The sequence below is a fragment of the Mastigoproctus giganteus genome, chromosome 1, assembly GCF_048544385.1.
Source record: "Mastigoproctus giganteus isolate SK-2022 chromosome 1, ASM4854438v1, whole genome shotgun sequence".
Lineage (NCBI taxonomy): Eukaryota > Metazoa > Arthropoda > Arachnida > Uropygi > Thelyphonidae > Mastigoproctus > Mastigoproctus giganteus.
Genome location: NC_143575.1, coordinates 205,916,072 through 205,935,970, shown reverse-complemented (window position 1 = coordinate 205,935,970; position 19,899 = coordinate 205,916,072). Strand labels below are relative to the sequence as shown.

At 36.3% G+C, this 19,899-nt stretch overlaps 1 protein-coding gene across 2 annotated transcripts in view; it reads left to right on the top strand.

Moving 5' to 3' along the window:
• Positions 1-19,899, top strand: part of LOC150091468 (thiamine pyrophosphokinase 1) — a 128,673-nt gene that overhangs the window by 34,764 nt on the left and 74,010 nt on the right. For both annotated transcript variants that reach the window (XM_090384044.1, XM_090384052.1), the window contains exons 3-4: positions 50-130; positions 10,838-10,968. In XM_090384044.1, the coding sequence (XP_090240170.1) occupies positions 50-130; positions 10,838-10,968 (212 nt within the window). The remainder of the gene's footprint in view (positions 1-49; positions 131-10,837; positions 10,969-19,899) is intronic.

The window sequence follows — 19,899 nt, the reverse complement described above, 5'->3', positions numbered from 1 at the left end:
TTTTTATTCAAAGATTAATATATTTCAATAGATTTTGAATTTTTTTTAGGTAAGAAGATTGCACTGATGATACTTAATCAGCCATTATGTGATGTTTTAGAGACTTTTATCAAGAAAGTGTGGAATTTGGGTAATTATCTATTTATAAGCATTTGCTATTTTTATATTTCATTTCATTCAATATATTTTGTGACAGCCATATGACCATACTGATTTTTATTCAAATTACAAGTGGGGAAAATGATATGTGTCTTTACTTTTTAGGTAAGCTGAGTAAAATTTTTATTGCACTTACATTTCAAGAAGTACATGTTAAATTGACAGTGTCAGAATCTGGTTTAAACATTAGGGTAATGAAGATTTACATTGCTTTATTGAAGTGTAATGATGAGTGTCAGAATTACACTAATATTATGAATGCCTGAATTATGTCTTTATAAATAGCTAAATATTAGTATATTAGCTGCATCAGTATTTATACAATGACAACTTACTCTGAACATAATGTTGGTAACATAACATTGAGATTGAAGCATATACATAGTAGTAAAGTTAAAATTTTCCCAAAACAAAAAAAGGCAAGAGTTAACTAAACATCCTTTTAATGCCATGGAAAACTTTCTTAGGAAATTCATGTGATTGGTTAGTTAGCTGACAACTTTAGCTTTTATTGGTTTCCACTAATGATTGTGTGCCTGGGGTGATGTGATGCGTGTCAGGCTTCTGCATTTTTTAGTATTTGTCAGCTACCCATGTTTGCTTATGATAAAATTATTGAATATTTAGAAGTTGTTAGTGTTTTGGTCACTTTTGCAACTTTCTTCATTGTCTATTTTCAAAAGAAGCTGCAATTCTCAATTACAGGCTTCTTTTGCAAATTTATGTAGCCCAGCTTTAATACAATAGTACTGTTGGGTGCAGTTATACTATGGAAATTAACTAGTACTAAACAATAACAAAATATCATGCTCTGCTTTTTTGGGAGTGCTTAGACAACTTTTTTGGGCATTATCCATTTTTAATTAGGTTAGGTTACCCAAAAGGTCTGATGGAGTGTGACTGCTAAGTAGTTGACCTGTTGTATGTACGACATGGAAAAGTTCTGTAATTCTAAAGGACTATTCAGTTGATGATACCTGAAAAGATATCTGAGCACTTCCAAGAAAGCAGAGCATGTTATTTTGAAATAAAATAAAACAAAACTTTTATTTTGTTATTGTTTAGTACTCTGGTCAATTTCCTTGATGTAACTGCATCCAATAGTGTTATTATATTAAGGTTGGGTTATGTAAATTTACAAAAGAAGAAGCCTGCAACTGAGAAATGAATGCCAAAAAAAGTAGTGAGGGCAAGGGGCACTTGATTTTTATGTGGAACATTATGCTCGCAGGAGAATACTCTGTTGTTTGCTAATTAAGCCAGTCTGTTGTTTACTAATTAATTCATTCTTTAGTCAATTTCCATAAACTAACTATACACAAGTGTTGTTATATTAAGGTTAGCTTACTAGCTATTTCTGTTGCTTTTTGTCTAAAGTAAGAAATATTTAGTTTTGAAATGATATATTAGGTTGCATAAGTTTTGCATAAGTTGCATAAATTTTTGCAAAATAATATGAAAATATGATTTGCTCTCAAGGGGCTTGTTTGGCCAAAAGCTTTATAATACATGCACACACACACATATATTAATAAACAATGACAAAAAATATACACCGATAAGCCAAAACATTATGACCAGCGAGTTGTTATGCAAAACAAAGCAACTGCAGGTGAACTACAGTGCGGGTTGGTACACGGTATAAAAAACACCTGATACTGAGCTCTGATAATCAGTGTTACTCTTGTTCTTCAGATGGGAAAGGCAGCGGACTTAAGCAAGTTTGACAAAGGTCAAATTTTAATGGCCAGATGACTGGGTCAGAGCATATCCGAAACGGCACGACTCGTGGGGTGCTTACGGTCAGCCGTGGTTAGTACCTACTGAAAGTGGTCCGAGGAGGGGGAACCCATGAATTGCTGGTGAGGTGTTGGATGACCACAGCTTATCGATGGTCGAGGTGAGCGAAGACTCTCCTGGATGGTACGTGGCAACAGAAGAGCGACTGTGGTGCAACCCGCCGGTAATTGGAATGTTGGTGATGGGAGTAATGTGTCACAACATAAAGTACATCGAACCTTGCTGAAAATGGGGCTGCGTAGCTGCAGGCCGCTCTGAGTGCATATGCTAACCACAGTTCACTGATGACAGTGCCTACAATGGGCATGTGAGCATTGAAATTGGACCTTGAGTGATTGGAAGAAGGTCGTCTGGTCGGATGAATCGCATTTCCTGTTGCACCACGTGGACAGCCCAGTATGTGTGCATTGTTTACCTGGGGAAGTGATGGTGCCTGGATGCACTGTGGGATGAAAACAAGCCAGTGGCAGCAGTGTCATGTTTTGGGCGATGTTCTGCTGGGATACCCTGGGTCCAGTCATCCATGTGCCGGGCAATCGGATGTCTAGCATCTACCTAAACATCATTGCTGGCCAGGTATCTTTCATGGTAATGGTCCTCCCCTCTGGCGGTGCCATCTTTCAGCAGGATAATGTGGCAAGCCACATTGCCCGGATTGTTCAAGACTGGTTCGCGGAACATGAGGAAGTCTTCCAGGTATTGCCCTGGCCTCCAAATTCCCCAGACATCAATCCCATTGAGCATTTGTGGTTTGTGTTGGAACAGCAACTCTGATCTGTGACATCTCAACCACGGACCTTACAGGAGTTAAAGGATCTGCTGGTTACGTGTTGGTATCAGATATCACAAGACACATTTAGAAATCTTGTAGCATCCACGCCTTGCCAGGCACAAGCTGTTTTTGCTGCACATGGAGGACCGACATCATATTATGTAGGTGGTCATAATGTTTTGGCTCATTGGTGTACTTCATAATGTTCAGTTTGGGTACAGTAATTTTTTTTTCACGCTCTACAAAAAAATACAGAAGGTGGTTCACTTTGGATGGAGAGTTAGCAACACTCAGATTTCACGTGCTTCATAGCACACTAAATTAGAAATAAATTTTGAAAAACTTTGAAAGTGGAAGTAAATAATAGTATCTAATATATATATTGTTTTAAAAAAATTTTAAAAAATTTAATAAGGTTAGGTATGTGTGCATGCACACATTTGAAATTTCATGTGTTTAATAGTTTTTAAACTGGAAAATGGATAAGAGTGACAGTTTATATTTTATGCCTATAACATTTTTTTTTAATTTTCAGGAAATTAATATATATATTTATTTATTTTATTTTATTTTTTTGAAAATAAAAGGTGTTGAAAAGCACAGCATTTTCTAAATATTTAATTTTTTTTATTAAAAACAAAAAAATTGCATATAATAAGTTTTTTTTTTTTTTTTTTGTAGTTGTTGGTGCATCGGCTTCTGTGGCCATAATGCATCTCCCAAGGTTTTTGCAGTACTTTGATCCAAGCCCGAGGCGAGATTCGAACCTGCGACCTTTAGGTTGCCAGGCAGGCACTTTACCCACCCGGCTAGCCCGGTCGGCATATAATAAGTGTGACAATCTATTAAGAAAATATGAAATATTGGTTTAATCCAAGCAGAATTCAAAACACCCTTAATCTTTTCCCAGAAATTAAAAAAAAAGTTTAGACCTGTCAGTTGTTTGCTACCATTTTTGTTACTACTAGGAGCACTACCACTATATTTTTAAAAAATAAAACTTGTCCTTCAACTTGATTAAAAATTCCAAATCCCTTTGCTGCTGACAGTAAATTGTTTTGGGGAGTTTTGCTTGAGGAGAACTCATAAAGTTGCTGAGGTAATGTCAGAAGTCTGCTGCTAAGATTTACAGTGACAACTATCTATATGCATATATTGTTAATATGTTGTGACATGTCAACTTTCAATCTTGAGTTCTAGAAACCAATGAGAACTAAAAGGGATAGATGTCATATAGTTGGATTTCAGTTAACCGAACAGGTGTTGTGTAAATTTCACGGGAGATAAGGGTTTTCCATGGTGTTAAAAAGATCATTTACTTAACTCCTACCTCAAAAAATTACATATTGAGTCTAAAAATAAAGGTCAATGGTGCAGCAGCAACAACAAAAATGAGAAAAAAAAGGAAGCATTTTAGGAAAAATATATAATTACATAGGCCTACAAATTGAAACTTTTGTAGGATGGAGTTTACATTCTAATATGTATTTTTCCTAATATGCTGGTTTCAAAATTGATATCCATTTTTTATATCACTCGATTTCCTTTTCTCCCCAAATTCTGTAAAAAGGAAAACATGTTTTTCTTTATTTCAAAGATTTTATTTAATTTATACAAATGATGATTTATGTAATTTTTTTATTATTACACAAATTACCAAAGTGAATGTTTAAGCACATTCACCCAATTTCTTGGAATAAATTCTAGATCTTTTGGTCTCATATAAACATTTTCTGTTTTTTTTTTGTTTTTTTTTTCTTTTATGAATTATTTCAGACATTTTCTTTTCAAGGACCAGCAGTAATCTGCCATTATGTTTACATGCTACCTTTCCTGTATCTCCTTTTCTTCTTTTCCACCTTGATGGAATTGCTCACCCTTTTCTTCATTGATGGAACCAAGATAATCCAGAAAAATATCTGTATGGGACTGCAAGAAGAACCCTTAAGTTCATCTGTCATCTGAATTTTTGAAATATATTGATATATTTAATGATCCTTTATTAGCATTATTCTTGCTACCTAAGAAGTTATGAACAACATATTTAACATATTTACCCCAGACTAGAGTAGCAAAGCAACGTGCGCAAAGTAGCGGGGATGCTGTTGCTCGAGGGAGAACTGAAGGGGTGATTCTCCAATGCATCACAGCCAAAAAAAAAAGTGCAACTTGTGAACAGACCTTTCTTTCTCTCTTTGTTTGCGGACCTTTCTGGAACAAGATATGATCTAGCCAAGGAGGATGTCTGTGTGCTAGAAGCAGAGCGTCAAGAAATTAGATGCCAACCCAGCATCCTGATGGTTATCTATGAGAGTTTGAAGAGTAGGGTAGAGGCCCTTGAAGGAATTAAAATGGGGGGCCCATAAAGATCTCAGCTGCACAACTCTATGCCAGAGCTCACTCTTGTGCATTAGGCAACACTGCAGCAATCTTCAGGGCAAAATGCACTGGTCCTACAGGGGATAGTTATTGTCAATGACCGAATTGTCAGGGAAACCGGAAATATATTGTGCAAAAAGGATAGGTGGAATAGGACCAGAGTATGTTTGCCAGGGGAAAAATTTGATGATGTTATAGAGCAGATATCATTTTTCAAAGGCACAAAGGGTATTGTTGTACACATTGGCTCTAATTACATTAAGAGTAGGAGATCTGTAGACTTACTTAACAAGTACAGGTCAATTTTGAAAAAAAAGTTGTGAGTTACGGTTAAATTTGAAAGTGTCTGCAATTTTGCCCAAACACAATAGGAGGGAATATATGATGAGAGCCTTGTCAATCAATTTGGCCCTGGGGAGATTGTGCAAGGCTCATGGGGGTAGAATTTTTCTCAGCATGGTCTGTGCTTGTTAACAGGAAAGATTGTTTCTACAGGGATGAGATACACTTAAATAGAAAGGGTGCGAGAATATTTATGGAGGCAGTGTTATTTAGGTTGGAAAACTGCTAGCTTGGGGGGATTCACGGACTAATAGATTAACAGTAGGTGGAGGTGAAAGTGACTCTTGCACTGCTTCTATTGGAATGAGCAGCAGCGTGGAAAGTGAGGTGCTGGGGATTTCAAGGGCTGCTGGGAGTCATCATGGAACAAGTAAATATATGGGCTGTGTTTGGGTACCTATTCTTACTCTTAGTTACTCTTAGTACATGTATACTTGCATGTACACCAATGCTAGGAGTATAGTAAATACATTTGATGAATTTGAGGTGCTGGTGAAGACATCAAAGGTGGATATTGTTGGGATATTATTTGAGGAGGAGGGGTCATTCTGTTAAGAAACACATAAAATCTAAGGAAGAGCATCCAATTGACATAGGTGGACAGTGCAGCATTGAGTCAGTTTGGTGCGATATAAGTGATGGGAAAGCAAAATTGAGAGGAGTGTGTTATAGGCCTAATGACTTTGATGAGTACAATGAACAGCTGTACAGAGAAATAGAGTAGGCCAGTAAATCAGATTGTCTTATAATGGGGGATTTTAACTTCCCAGATATTGACTGGAACTCCTGGGTTGGTCACTCGCACATTAGCAAGATTTTTGTGGATTTATTGGATGATTGTTTTCTACAGCAGCATGTTCGAGAGGCGACCAGAGGGAGTAATACTCTTGATCTGATTATCAGCAGTGATTATTCATGCATTAAGAATCTGCAGATAAAGGAACCACCACTAGGTGGCAGTGATCACAGTGTACTAATGTGGGATTCACTCAAAGATGTAATCACCATCAGGGGTAAAGGGAAGGGTTTTTGCTTTTGCAAAGGTGACTTTCTTAGGCAGTTTTTAAATTTTATACAGTGGGACCAACTGATGATGTTATCAACAACTAATTCTAAATGGGAATCATTCAAGGAATTAATCTTGGAAGCTACTAGGCTTTTCATGCCAACTAAGAAATACTGTTCAAAGTTTAGTCCTAAATGGATGTGAGATTAACTAATGAGACTTGTGGCAGAGAAGAAAAATGCATGGGATGCATATAAATTATCAGGAGACACAGATGCCTATGGTAAATAGAGATAGTCTTTAATCAAGTCACAAAGGAGATTAGGCAGACTACGAGATATATTTGGCAAGGGATGCAAAGAAAAACAGTAAAAACTTCTTTACTTATGTAAACTCTAAAAGGAAGGGGATGAATCAGATTGGTCCACTTGATATTGATGGTTCAATTGTTGATGATTCTACTCAGGTAGCTAACAAATTGAATGAATATTTTGCCTCTACATTCGCACATGAGGAATTCTGTAGGGAAGTGGAGACCAGAAGCTTATCAAACTCTAATGGGGAGTTGGATAATTTTGTAATAACCGAGAGCAAAGTGGAGGAGAAATTGAAGTTAAACATAAGAAAAGCACCTGGGATGGTTGGTATCTATCCAGTTATATTAAAGGAGGCAACAATGAAAGTAAACAGACCCTTAGCCATGATTATGAGGGCATCCTTGGACTCAGATGAGGTCCCGACAGACTGGAGATGTGCAAATGTATCCCCAATTCACAAAGGAGGATCGAAATATAACACGAGTAATTACAGACCTGTTAGTTTAACTTTTGTTTGGGGGAAAATAATGGCGTCTGGTTAAAGAAGCACTGCAGGGTCATCTAGACAAGACTGCAGTTATATTTCAGACAAAGCATGGGTTTGTTAAGAGGAAGTCTTGTGTGACGAATTTGATTGGACACTATGATGTGGTCACAAAGGAACTAGATGCAAAAATTATTTTGCTATCAAATACTTGAATTTTAGGAAAGATTTTGATACTGTTGCATATGGAAGACTACCGTACAAGTTGGAGCAGTATAGCATAAAGGGATGGTTGAGTGGGAAAAACAGAGACAGAGATTGGTAATCAATGGACACTGCTCTTTGTGGACTAATGTTATTAGTGGAGTCCCTCAGGGTTCAGTGTTGGGTCCATTGTTGTTTTCAGTATTTATAAATGATATTGATGATGGTATATCAGACTTAATGTCCAAGTTTGCAGAATATACGAAGGTTGGTAAGGTTGTTAATGACAGTAAGGATGGTACGTTACTGCAACAGGATATAGAAAAGTTGAGCAGATGGGCTGAGAAGTTGCAACTGAAGTTTAACATTGACAAATGCAAAGTACTGCATATGGGTAGCAGTAACCCCAGGTTGGTAACATACCAGCTGTGTGGTACTACACTCAGGGTAGTGCAGAATGAAAAAGACCTGGGGTAATTGTGTGATCAGATATGAAGTTTTCTGACAGTGCAGACAGGCTGCAAAAGTAGCTCATGAGGTCTTGTCAGTGGTATATAGGAATTTTGCTAGCAGGGATAAGGAGGTGATTATTTCCTTGTATAAGGCAGTGGTCAGACACACCTTGAGTACTGCATATAAGGCTTTGAATGGTTTGAGCATGCTCAATGTTGATGGGATTCTTCCTCTTGCTCAGATTCCACATTTGAGGGGTCATAAATTCAAATTGAGCAAAGACAATTGTAGAAAGATGTGTGGAAATCTGCCTTTATCAAGTGGGCGGTTGATTGCTGGAACAAAGTTCCATCTGTCATTGTGGAAGTTGACAGTTTAAATAAATTTAAGGCTGAATATAACTAGTCCTACTTATGGGGTGTGGAACAGGAAGGTTTTTTTTTTTTTTTTGGATGATGCTGTATAAACTTGCTTTCTTGCATCATATGTCTTTATTCATCCATATACTTCATCATCCATATATTTTGGACTTAATGTTATGATTTTCATATTTTTGGAACACGGAAAAATGATCTGGCAGAACATTGATTACATACAGACTATGAATAAGAAGCTCAATTAAGGATTGGATAAGTACCTATTCCAGCTGTGGTGATTTTTTTTTTTTTTTGAAAGTTCAAGTAACAGTTGTTGGTAATAAAATTCATATTTTTCATTTAACTTATCCTCATATTATGACTGGGAGGACAAATGAAATTAATTTTTTTTCTATTATGTAAGATTACTGCTCAGTAAAAGTTTCCATTCCTTCATTGGTCATTTTTGTTATTAATATTGTTCGGATTTTGTTTTCTCTGATAATTTGGAAATAATTCTTAAGTCTTCATCCTTTGAATGTTTTGCTGTGAAACAGTTTATTTATTTTTATAGTATGATCTTAAATAAATAGCAACATGACTAAAGTTGATGATCCTGCAATATAAGAATAAAGTGAATTTATAAAATATAGAATAATAAAACTTCTCTGCCTTCTCTACACTATGCACAAGGCAACTGCCTAGCCAGTTGCCTTGTGCATAGTGTATGCCAACAGTGAGAGAAGACTTATGATCTGATAAAACTATGGAATTCTATTAGAATTTTAGAAGTATGGCCATATTTAATGTCTGAAATCTGGCAACCCCTGGACTTGGAGATTGCTGGTTTTTGGATTTTTTCCAGTTTTTGAATAAATCTAGCCAAATATGAATTGTCAAAATTCAAGCACAGATAAAGGGAGAATGTAATTGATGGTATGAACATTTGTTTTTTGATAACATTCTACATGATTAATTTATTTTTATCAACTACATTATTTTATTCTTATTTGTTCTTTTATTGCTTAAGCTGCTGATCAAAATTTGAAAATGAGAAATGTGGCACCATGTGGTTACTGAAGTGATCACCTTCAAAATTGTTCTGGTAATATTCTGTTTCAAAAAAAATAATGAGGAGCAAAAATAAACATAAATAAAACTGATGCATAGGAAATTTTTAAATGGACAAGATGATACTTTATACTTTTTTTTGGAATCAAAGTAAAAGCATTTAGATCCCCACCCCTTCATGTGATTAGCACCAAACACTTTCTCATTGCTCTGAAGGCTGCAGGAAACTTTTCAGCAACTATCAGAATATCTTCAATTGCTTTGAAAAAAAAAAAAAAAAAAAAACCCACATCAGAGAAGAAATGTGGAGTCTGGATAATAATCTTTCACCTTGTGATGCAGGTGTCAATCTATTTGGCATTCTTGCAATAGGAGACAAGACAGTTTTCAGAGTTTTTCGGTTTTCTGAATGATACCTGTTCAACTTCTGTGGCTGATCGTACTCTTGAACATCAGATGAAAGTGTAAATTGTGAACAAAACTCTCAGATATCATTAATATAGTACATATATGTCTATTGGACTTATTAAAATATTAAACAGCTATACAGTATGCAATCAGAAAAGCTAGAGGAATGAATATGGTAGTAATAAACACCTGGGAAAAGCTTTCTGTGAGCTGCCAAGCAAATTTTGTTCTGCAAGTTTTTTAATTTCCATGCAACACAAGCAGTATGGTCCAGAGATGGTACTCACCTTCACTTTTGAAAGCACTAAAGATTTAACTGATATAAAGATTAATAAAAATTAATATCAATAAATATTGATTTTCATAGTGAATAAATGTACAAATGACGACTCTAACTGCATTGCTAACAGTCAAAGTTCAAAAATATGAATCACACTCCCTTGTTAACAATTTACTAAGATCAGTAAGTGAAGTGTCATAGTACAACATTTCACCCAAAGTGACTTTGTTTTGCATACAGTAAAAGTATGGCCATGATTATGTGCTTTCAAAATAAAAATAAATAAGTTTGGCAAGTTGTGGACATTGTTTGGTGGCCAGAGACTTTCTTTTGTGAGTAAGACCACAATGTATTTGGCGCCTCCGTAGCCTGGTGGGCAGGAGCAGCAGTGCGTAGCACACGATTCTCGATTAGACTGGGGTTCGAGCCCATGACCACCAAATACAGAGGATGCGGGAAGATCAGGGAATGACCACCGCATATCCCCGGCGCAATATGGCCTTAGTTGCTAATGCTCCTAAAAACCAAATAACAAACAACACAAACAACAATGTATTTATTTATGGTACTTGAAAGTGCTGATTGGCAAAAATAAATGTATTGATACAAAGTTACTAATGGAGTTTTTGAAACCATTAAGTTAAATTTTGTTTACGTTTCCTTCAATATAATTGAATTTAGAGAACCAGTTATTCAGTGCTGTTCAGAAAACATGTTTTGCATCATGTTAAAATTGCCCAGTTTTTGTATATTTTTTATTTTTATGTAATGGTAATTAACTTATATTTGAATTATTTTGTTTGTAGCAGCTCTACGGATCACAGTTGATGGAGGAAGTGCAGAATTGCACCGGAGATGTAAAAATTTAATTCCTGATCTAGTAACTGGTGATTTTGATTCTCTAGATGCAGAATTGTTAAAATATTATGAGGAAAGGGTAAGCGAGGTGTCATAACTTTATTTATTTACAGTATGCTACTATCTTCATTTTGAATTTGGTAGAAAATTAAGTGTGTTGTGGATAAATTTCTTTTATATAGCATTCATAATTTTTTTATGAATGTTATATAAAATTCATTTTTTTATGTGCAGTATTTAGTGTCTTATTCCAACTTGTTTATTTTTATATCTATTTTCTATTAGCTTTTTATTATCTCTTCAATCACTTGGTTTGAAACTTCTCTTTTTTGTTGTTTTTCTACAGGGTGATCCACAATGAAGTCCCTATTTTCAATATTTAAATGTTCTGTTATTATTATAGATAGTGACTTAATTTATTTTTGTATGAAAGTTTTTGTACTGTTTTTTTTCTGTATGAAAATATTTTTTATTGAAATTTTATGGTGTTTCTAAAGTTATTAGTAATTTACCAAGTGTTGTACTCAGAGTTTATTTCAGATTTGATGACATTCAAAAGCTGAATTTATAAACGTTGCTATATTATTGCCATATTACAGTAAACCTTCACTGGTCCAGCTTAATTGGGAGGAAAAGTCATTCGGATTAAGCGATAATCTAGATTAGTGAAGCAAAAGCTAGCCCTAAAACACAAAAAAACTTAGAACAAAAATAAATATAAAATTTCATGATATAGGTAGTGGTGATGAAAATAAATAAAAATATATCACTGTAGAGCCTTTATTTAAAAACTATAAAAAGACAATACATTTATCCATCTATCGCTGGATAAATGTATTGTCTTTTTATACATTTATCAGGTGGTATTGGCATCGCATGCCAATGCCACTTGATTGTTCTTGTGAATACCACTTAAATACAGCTTCTTCCAACAAAACTTCTTTTAGCTTTTTTAATGGTTGTCTGTTTGATACACTGCTTTTATCACTCCCCACATCGAATTTTAAAGCAAATGCTTTTATAGGTACTTTTTGTTTTTTAATATCCAACATAGTCTGTTGGCCAATACCAAATTCTTCAGCAATTCTTTTTTCCAGGAACGCCATTTTCAAGTTGTTCTATCACTTTAAGCTTGTTAATGATAGTTAAAGTAACATGTTTTCTTTTTATTCCACTTTTCAATTCTTTAGAACCGATAAGTATATAAAATATGTTCACTTAAATTGAAATGAAATTTCAATTTAACTCATAATTTTATTGCTATTTCATATCGACAAATCGCAACATTCAGAATGCACCATTTGAAAAACCATTAGTCCCAGCCATAGTAAACAGCGGAGCGGTGCTGCCTTCTTTCAATCATACTGAAGTATGACTGAAAAAGTGTAACATGCTGCAGTAATTAAACATTAATGAAGCTCCTACCAAAAACTTCATTATAGATATGTATAATTTTTTTTGTTAAAGAATAACAGAAGTTTATCTCAATATGATACGTAGAACACTTCCATATGATACTCTCCAGAAATTAAAATGAACACAATTAAAAAATCGAAAATCTTACATTACAGTAAGAAATAATTAAAAATCAATTTAATGCAATTAAAAATTAAATAAAAAATTAATTTAATGAAAAATTGCAAAACGATTTTCTTTCCTGAAGCTGACAATGCTTTTCGACCGTATGTTGTGATCACAGGAATGAAAATTACCGAATAGGGATGAGCATGGAACTTGAATAGGGATTTTTTGTCTTCACACATGCGTGTAAAAGACCACAAATCGGAGTATCATTTTTTTATATGCAGGCAAAACAATAAACTTCTTCAGAATCCAAGATTCACCAGAAAATTTTGCTATAGAAAGAATTTCATTATGGAATAAAAAAGTATTAGAAACTATAGTACTTAAAACTGTATATGGGTTGTACTTTGGGAAGACAGAAGACACTTGTTGGTCTTAGTTGAACTTCTGCAAGTTGTAATTTTTGGGAAATACATGTGAAGGAAGGTTGTTCCAGAAAACAAAAGTAGAAGGGATAAATGAGGAAGAGGTAAAGTTGGTTTTCTGGTTTGGAGAACCACAGAACCAACAGAATAGTAAATGAATGCTGACTGGTTTCAAAGAGAGTGGGGAAAGAACAGTGCTCATGGAAGTATTTTAAGAAAATGCATGTAGCAGAAACCAAATGCCTATGAGAAAAAAGAGTGGAGAGACTTTGCAAATGAAAGATTGTTAATTAACCAGTCTGCCCTCTTTTGAATGGAGTCTAGAAGCTTGAGGAAGAGGTAGTTGTTTAGGAGAAAAGTAACAAGAGTGAAAAAGGAAATCCAGTTTTTTGGATGTAGAGGAGGCAGTATTTATGATGTGCTTATGCCAAAAGAGATTTCAAGTTAGAGTAATTCCTAACAGAGATAAGTAATGTTGTCTAGAACAGTGTTCCACAATCGGTGTGCCGCCACAAGATGACATGTGTGCCGGTAGCTGTATACCTATAAATAATACTATATGTATTATGATTAAAAATTGACAACTGAGAACTTTTACGTATTGTAAGAAAACTGCACATTATTTATTGTTCTTTACTCAAAATTATAGTTTTTATATATGTTTGTAATGCTACTCATTGTTATATTGCACAATACACCATTTTTACTGAAACACAATGTTGTACATGTGGGAAAGCAAATTATTTTTTGCATGAGTATCCAACACTTGTTTTCTAAATTTATTTGTGTGTTTGCCCTTCCAATATTTTTTTTTAACACCGGACAAGTTCCTCATAAGGAGTATTCTGTCCACAAGTGCAAGTACTGAAAGTACTTAGCCCAAAAAAAAGAAACAAAAATTAGAGTGCAGACAGCATAGTGATAATTGTCTTTTGGTTTTTTGTGGTGTGGTGTGGTGATAAAACATGTCCAATCTCTGAGTGTTTTGTGTGTGGAGAAAAACTCAGCAATGCTGTTATGGTTCCCAGTAAACTGAAACGGAATTTCTCAGCAAAACATTCTTCTCTGGCATGCAAAAACATCAATTATTTTTGACGGTTGTTGCAGCAAAACAAAAAACTGGCAATGTTCATGACTTCGTTGGTACGTGTTTCGGAAAAAGTACAGGAAGCTAGCTATAAAGTAGCCGAACTTATCGTAAAGGCCAAAAAACCACACATAATAGCTGAAACTTTGTTAATGCCAGATTGTAAAGAGATGGCGAAAATAGTCCTGGGCCCAGAAGCTGCTAATGAAATTTCAAAAATTCCACTCTCAGCTAACACAATCAGTCGCCCAGTCAGTGATATGTCCAGTGATATTGAAGACTTTAAAATGAAGGAGAAAATCAACAGCAGTCAGAAGTTCTCACTTCAGATTGAGTTCACAGGTGCTAGTGGTCATGCTCAACTTCTTGCCAACATTTTGTTCATTGATGGAGATGTAATTGCAACAGTGGTGAAGAAATATTTTGTGTTACTAATGAATATATGCTCCAAAATGAATTAAATTGGAAGGATTGTGTTAGTGTTCGCACAGATGGAGCTGCTTCCATGACAGGTCCATTTAAAGGCTTTGTAGCTAAAGCACGCAAAGTGAATCCTGACATATGTCAGGATTCACTTTGTGCATTTTAGTCATCTGCTCTGAAATGCACTCTAAATCTGTGCTGGACAAAGTAGTAAACATCATTAACTTCATCAAATCATGAGTCCTCAATTTGCAGCCTTTTCCGTTTTGTGTCAGGAAATGGGATTGAACACACCACACTCCTTCTACATACGGTGGTTGTCACATGGTAAAGAGTTAACATGCCTTTTTGAACTTGAGGAGGTACAGACATTTTTAACAGTTGAGGGGCATGAGTATGCAGAATTATTTGCAGATGATGCATGGGTGACTAAGTTGGCATATCTTTCCGATATTTTCGTTCACTTGAATGAGCTGAACCAAAAAATGAAAGGCAAGAACTAAATTCTTTTTATGAGTATGGATAAGATTAAGGCTTTCAGAATAAGCTGGATTTGTGGATACAATGCATTGCAAATGGATCGTTTGAGATGTTCCCAACTGTATGGCTGCTTGCTGCTGGTAATAAAGTGGTGAGGGACCTTCATTAAAGAACATTTAGATAACTTTCAGCAGAATTTCAAGGATTAGTTTGGTGAGAGCGTTGAAGATTTCGACTCGGTTCGTGATCCATTTGTTGCAGATGCAAAATCTCTTCTGATGAATGTACAAGAGGAACTAACAGATCTGAAGGCGGACAGAACATTGTGATTAGCAGCTGGACACAATTTGGTTGTCAATAAGGAAAGAATACCTGGCTATCTCCGAGATGGCAATTATTACCATTTTCTACTACATATTTGTGTGAACTGGGCTTTTCAGCCATTGGTGTTCAGCAAAGCTGACACAAGTATCACATTGAAGGTATGCATAGTTATTTGGTTTAATACTAATAGAATTTTTTTTTTTTTTTTTTTTTTTTGGCTTTGCTTTGCTTTGCTTTGCTTTTGTACAGTGATTTAGGGTTCATAAAATGTTAATATATGCATGAGCCAGTTTCTGTTGGATTGTTGGAACAATAATTGATTATATTGTAACTTATAGCATATTTATATTAAAATTGCCGCAAACTATGCATTTTGGGGGATTAACATTTTGATGTGCCGTATTGTGTCATGCATAACTTAAGGTCTGCCGCAAAGAGAAAAAGGTTGCGGAACACTGGTCTAGAAATCTGAGTGTCATCAGAGTTGAGCAAGGGAGTAATATACTCTTTTTTTGTGAGAAATAATACAGGACTGAATTTTAGAGGGATTAAAGTTAAGTTTTCTTTGCCCTATTGGATAGTAGCCTGGAGATTAGCATTTAAGGACTTAGTGGGGATATTTGAGAAGTTGAATCTGTTTGTGCAGGATAAAGTTTCTCAATTTAGAAGAGAGAATGTAGTGTGCAACCATGAGCAAAACTATGGATAGGATTTCCAGTCAATGGAAGAGAAACATTAATATACAAGAGGAAAAGAGTGTGAGAAAGAACTGAACTTGAAATAGCATAAACCAATATATCACTAGTAGATTGGCACTGATGGATTTCATATTAGCAATCATTGATCAGATGGAAGGTTTCAGGGGAGTTCTCCATTACTTTGGAAAGAGTAGAGGATGGAAGAGATTTGTTACTCTTTTTTAGGTACTGGCTGGATATGAGCAAATTTCAAGCAGAAGGAAAAGAACCAGTGGAATAAGAAAGTGAAAAAAGGCAGCAAAGAACAGGAGTAAGTTCAAGAGCACAGGTTTTGAGAACAAGTGGAGAAATACCATCAGGACCTGGAGCTTTCTTAGCATCAAGATTGTTCAGAATTCTAACATCCTTCTGTGAAAAGACCACAGCAGGTATCGAGTGAAGTGGTCTGGGTATGGTAGGAGGAGGTTTATCAAGATCATCAATTCAGAATTAGAAGAAATGTGGGATGCTAGTATCTTTAGCCGTGGATGCAATAGAACTATCAGGTTTTGAGATGGGGGAATATAGATGGACAGAAGTCAGGGCCAGTAGGAAAAGCAGCAGTGGAATAAGAAAATGTAAAAGTGTAAGAAAGTGTAGGTACAGGTTTTGAGAATGAGTGGAGAAATTGGCAACAGACTAGAATACTAGACTACTATTTGGACAAGAAGCAGGTTTTCTACCTTAGCTTGTTCAAATTGAAGTTTGAATTGATTAATAACTTTTATAACTGTTGCAAGTTTTAGTGTAGCAGAAGATGAAACTGGAAATTTGGATGCAAACCGTTTGTGATATGCAACTTGTTGTTGTTTGTTTGTTATTTGGTTTTTAGGAGCATTAGCAACTAAGGCCATATTGCTCCGGGATATGCGGTGGTCATTTCATGACCTTCCCGCATCCTCCGTATTTGGTGGTGACAGGCTCGAACCCCAGTCTAATCAAGAAGCGTGTGCTACGCACTGCTGCTCCTTCCCACCTGGCTACGGAGGTGCCTGATATGCAACTTCTTTTCTCAAACAGTCTTAGTGCATTTATTGGAAAGCATAAGGGTTTATTATGTTTAAGGATTTATATATTTAAAGGATTTCATCTGTACAAGAATAATTTCACTGACACGATCTGAGAAAACATTGGGACTTGAAGATTTAAAACAGTAATTCAACCAAGGATAAGAAGAATAGAAGTCCTGCAGATAATTCCATTTTTCATTCTTGTTATGCCAAACAACATGAGGCTGAGAATGCCCACGAGAGAGGCTCTATTGGAGAAGAGACCACCACCAGATTGTCCTGAGGTGCCTAGAGGGCCCTAACACTGACAGATTATTTTGAAGGATTGTTTGTGAATAAAAATCAAGAGCGTTAGGTGTGTGGTTAGATTGTATGTTATTCTGGTAGGTAAATGAAGAAGTTGAGTAAGGTCATTAGTAATTGCAAATGCCTCAGCTTCTCAACCAGCTGGGTTTGTGCAACTATAAAATGGAGTTGTGAAATCACCAAGGAAAATTACCTCCTGTTAGGAAAGTTAGATTGGAGAAAGTTGAATTTAAAAAAGAAAGGAATTCCCTTGACCTTTCCGCATCATCCGTATTTGGTGGTGACGAGCTCGAACCCTGGTCTAATCAAGAAGCGTGTGCTACGCACTGCTGCTCCTTCCCACCTGGCTACGGAGGCACCATGTACCACATGATTCAGTTTCATCAACTTATAGATCAGGGTTCCTGAAAATTTATTCTATTTCAGCTTTTGTATGGCCAAACTGGAAAACTGACTCATTCAGTATGTTTTTATTCTGATTTTCAAAGTTATTTTCCTATTACCATCTATTATAACTTGTTTACAACTGGAAACACATATATGGCAGCACCACTTTGAAGATTTCTAGACAATTTGTGTAAATGGACACATTTTCTGAAGTGACCCTGAAATGTAATTTACTTATATATACAGTGATACCTTGGATTGCGAGTAACTTGGTCTGCGAGTGTTTTGCAAGACGAGCAAAAATTTTTAATAAATTTTAACTTGATAAACGAGCGAGGTCTTGCAATATGAGTACAGTCAGTCCTCGTATAACACGTGTTTACACTACACGAATTCGATCATACACGATTTATAAATAGGGGAACGATATCTTATATAACACGAACCGAATTCGCTTATGCACGATTTGCCTTTGTGTTTACAAGAAATGGCAGTCGAACGCAGAATCACCCCAACTGAACGCAACACGATAGGAATGAAGAGAAGATTCTGAAAATGTATTTATGTTTTTTATATCAGTGAAGGGGAAACACATTTCACCATAATAACGTAAAAACCAACACAATTCCAGCTATCGGTATAATCGCAAATGCAATTAGATCGAGTTTACTACCAGTTTATAACAGATTCCACTAGCAGAAAGGCAACTGGAAATTGTTTTTATTGTTTTATGGTAGTAACCCCTAGAAATGTGCTTTAGGAAAATGTGAGGTGTTAATAGTGTATCTCTGCATTTATGGTGTTGTTTATTCAGTTGCTACACGCGCGCAGCTTTGTTTATGTGTATCAAGGGTGCCTCCTCATTTTGTAATTGTGCTTTATTTCCTAAAAATTGTCTGCCGAGCGTCACGTGATCACGTGCTGCTCGGGATTGTGGTTAATCGTCTCACATGCTCGGTCTCAGTCGGCATACCTCATTCGTATACAGTCAACATTGTAGTGAACATTCGTGCTAGCGTTGTGACCACGTGTATGTGCGTAAAGCATTTTTTTTTTGTGTTCAAATTTAGTGACTGTTATTTATTAACTGTGCACTACGAAAATGGCCCCAATGAAGAAAAGGGTTGAAAAGGAAGGCAGTAAGAAGAAGGAGATGATTACGGTAGAAGTTAAGAAGGAAATCATCGAGAAGCACGAACAAGGTATGAAAGTGGCCGCCATCGCAAGATTTTATAAGAAGTCTACGTCAACAATTTGCACAATATTAAAGAAGAAAGAAGAACTAAGGGGACTAGATGTAGCAAAAGGAGTCACGAGAATATCAAAGCAACGGCCACGTATTCTGGAAGATGTAGAAAAGTTGCTTTTGGTGTGGATAAACGAGAAGCAACTAGCGGGTGATACTGTGACCGAGAACTTGATCTGTGAGAAGGGAAAGGCCTTGTACGCCGACTTCGTAAGTAAACAGCCAGGTACGTCTACAGAAAACGAAGAAGGCTTCAAGGCGAGCAGGGGATGGTTTGATAACTTTAAGAGGAGAAGTGGCATCCATAGTGTTGTGAGGCACGGAGAGGCTGTGAGTTCGGACGCTAAGGCAGCTGAGGCGTTCGTTGCCGAGTTCCAGAAGCTCATGGTTTCCGAGTGTTACCTGCCGCAGCAAGTTTTTAATTGCGATGAGACGGGGCTTTTTTGGAAAAAGATGCCAAAGAGGACCTACATTACAGCAGAAGAGAATGCAATGCTCGGTCACAAGCCCATGAAAGACCGTCTCACACCCTCTTGCTGTGTGCTAATGCAAGCGGTGATTTCAAAGTCAAGCCCCTGCTCGTGTATCATTCTGAGAATCCACGAGCCCTCAAGAAATGCAAGGTGCAGAAGAGCCAGTTAACCGTTATGTGGAGGTCCAACAGCAAGGCTTGGGTCACTCGTATCTTGTTCGTTGAGTGGATCAACGAGGTCTTTGGTCCTGCAGTGAAGAAATACCTTTTAGAAAAAAAACTGCCACTCAAAGTCTTGCTGGTTATGGATAATGCTCCTGCTCATCCTCCAGACCTTGAGAACGACTTACTGGAAGAATTCGAATTCATTAAGGTCCAGTTCCTTCCTCCCAACACTACTCCATTACTCCAGCCCATGGATCAGCAGGTCATTTCGAACTTTAAAAAGCTTTACATCAAGGCGCTATTTCAGCGATGCTTCGAGGTGACCGAAGGAACTAACCTTACCCTCCGAGAGTTTTGGAAAAATTATTTCCACATCGTAAACTGCCTCAAAATCATCGATAAAGCCTGGGATGGGGTCACCAAG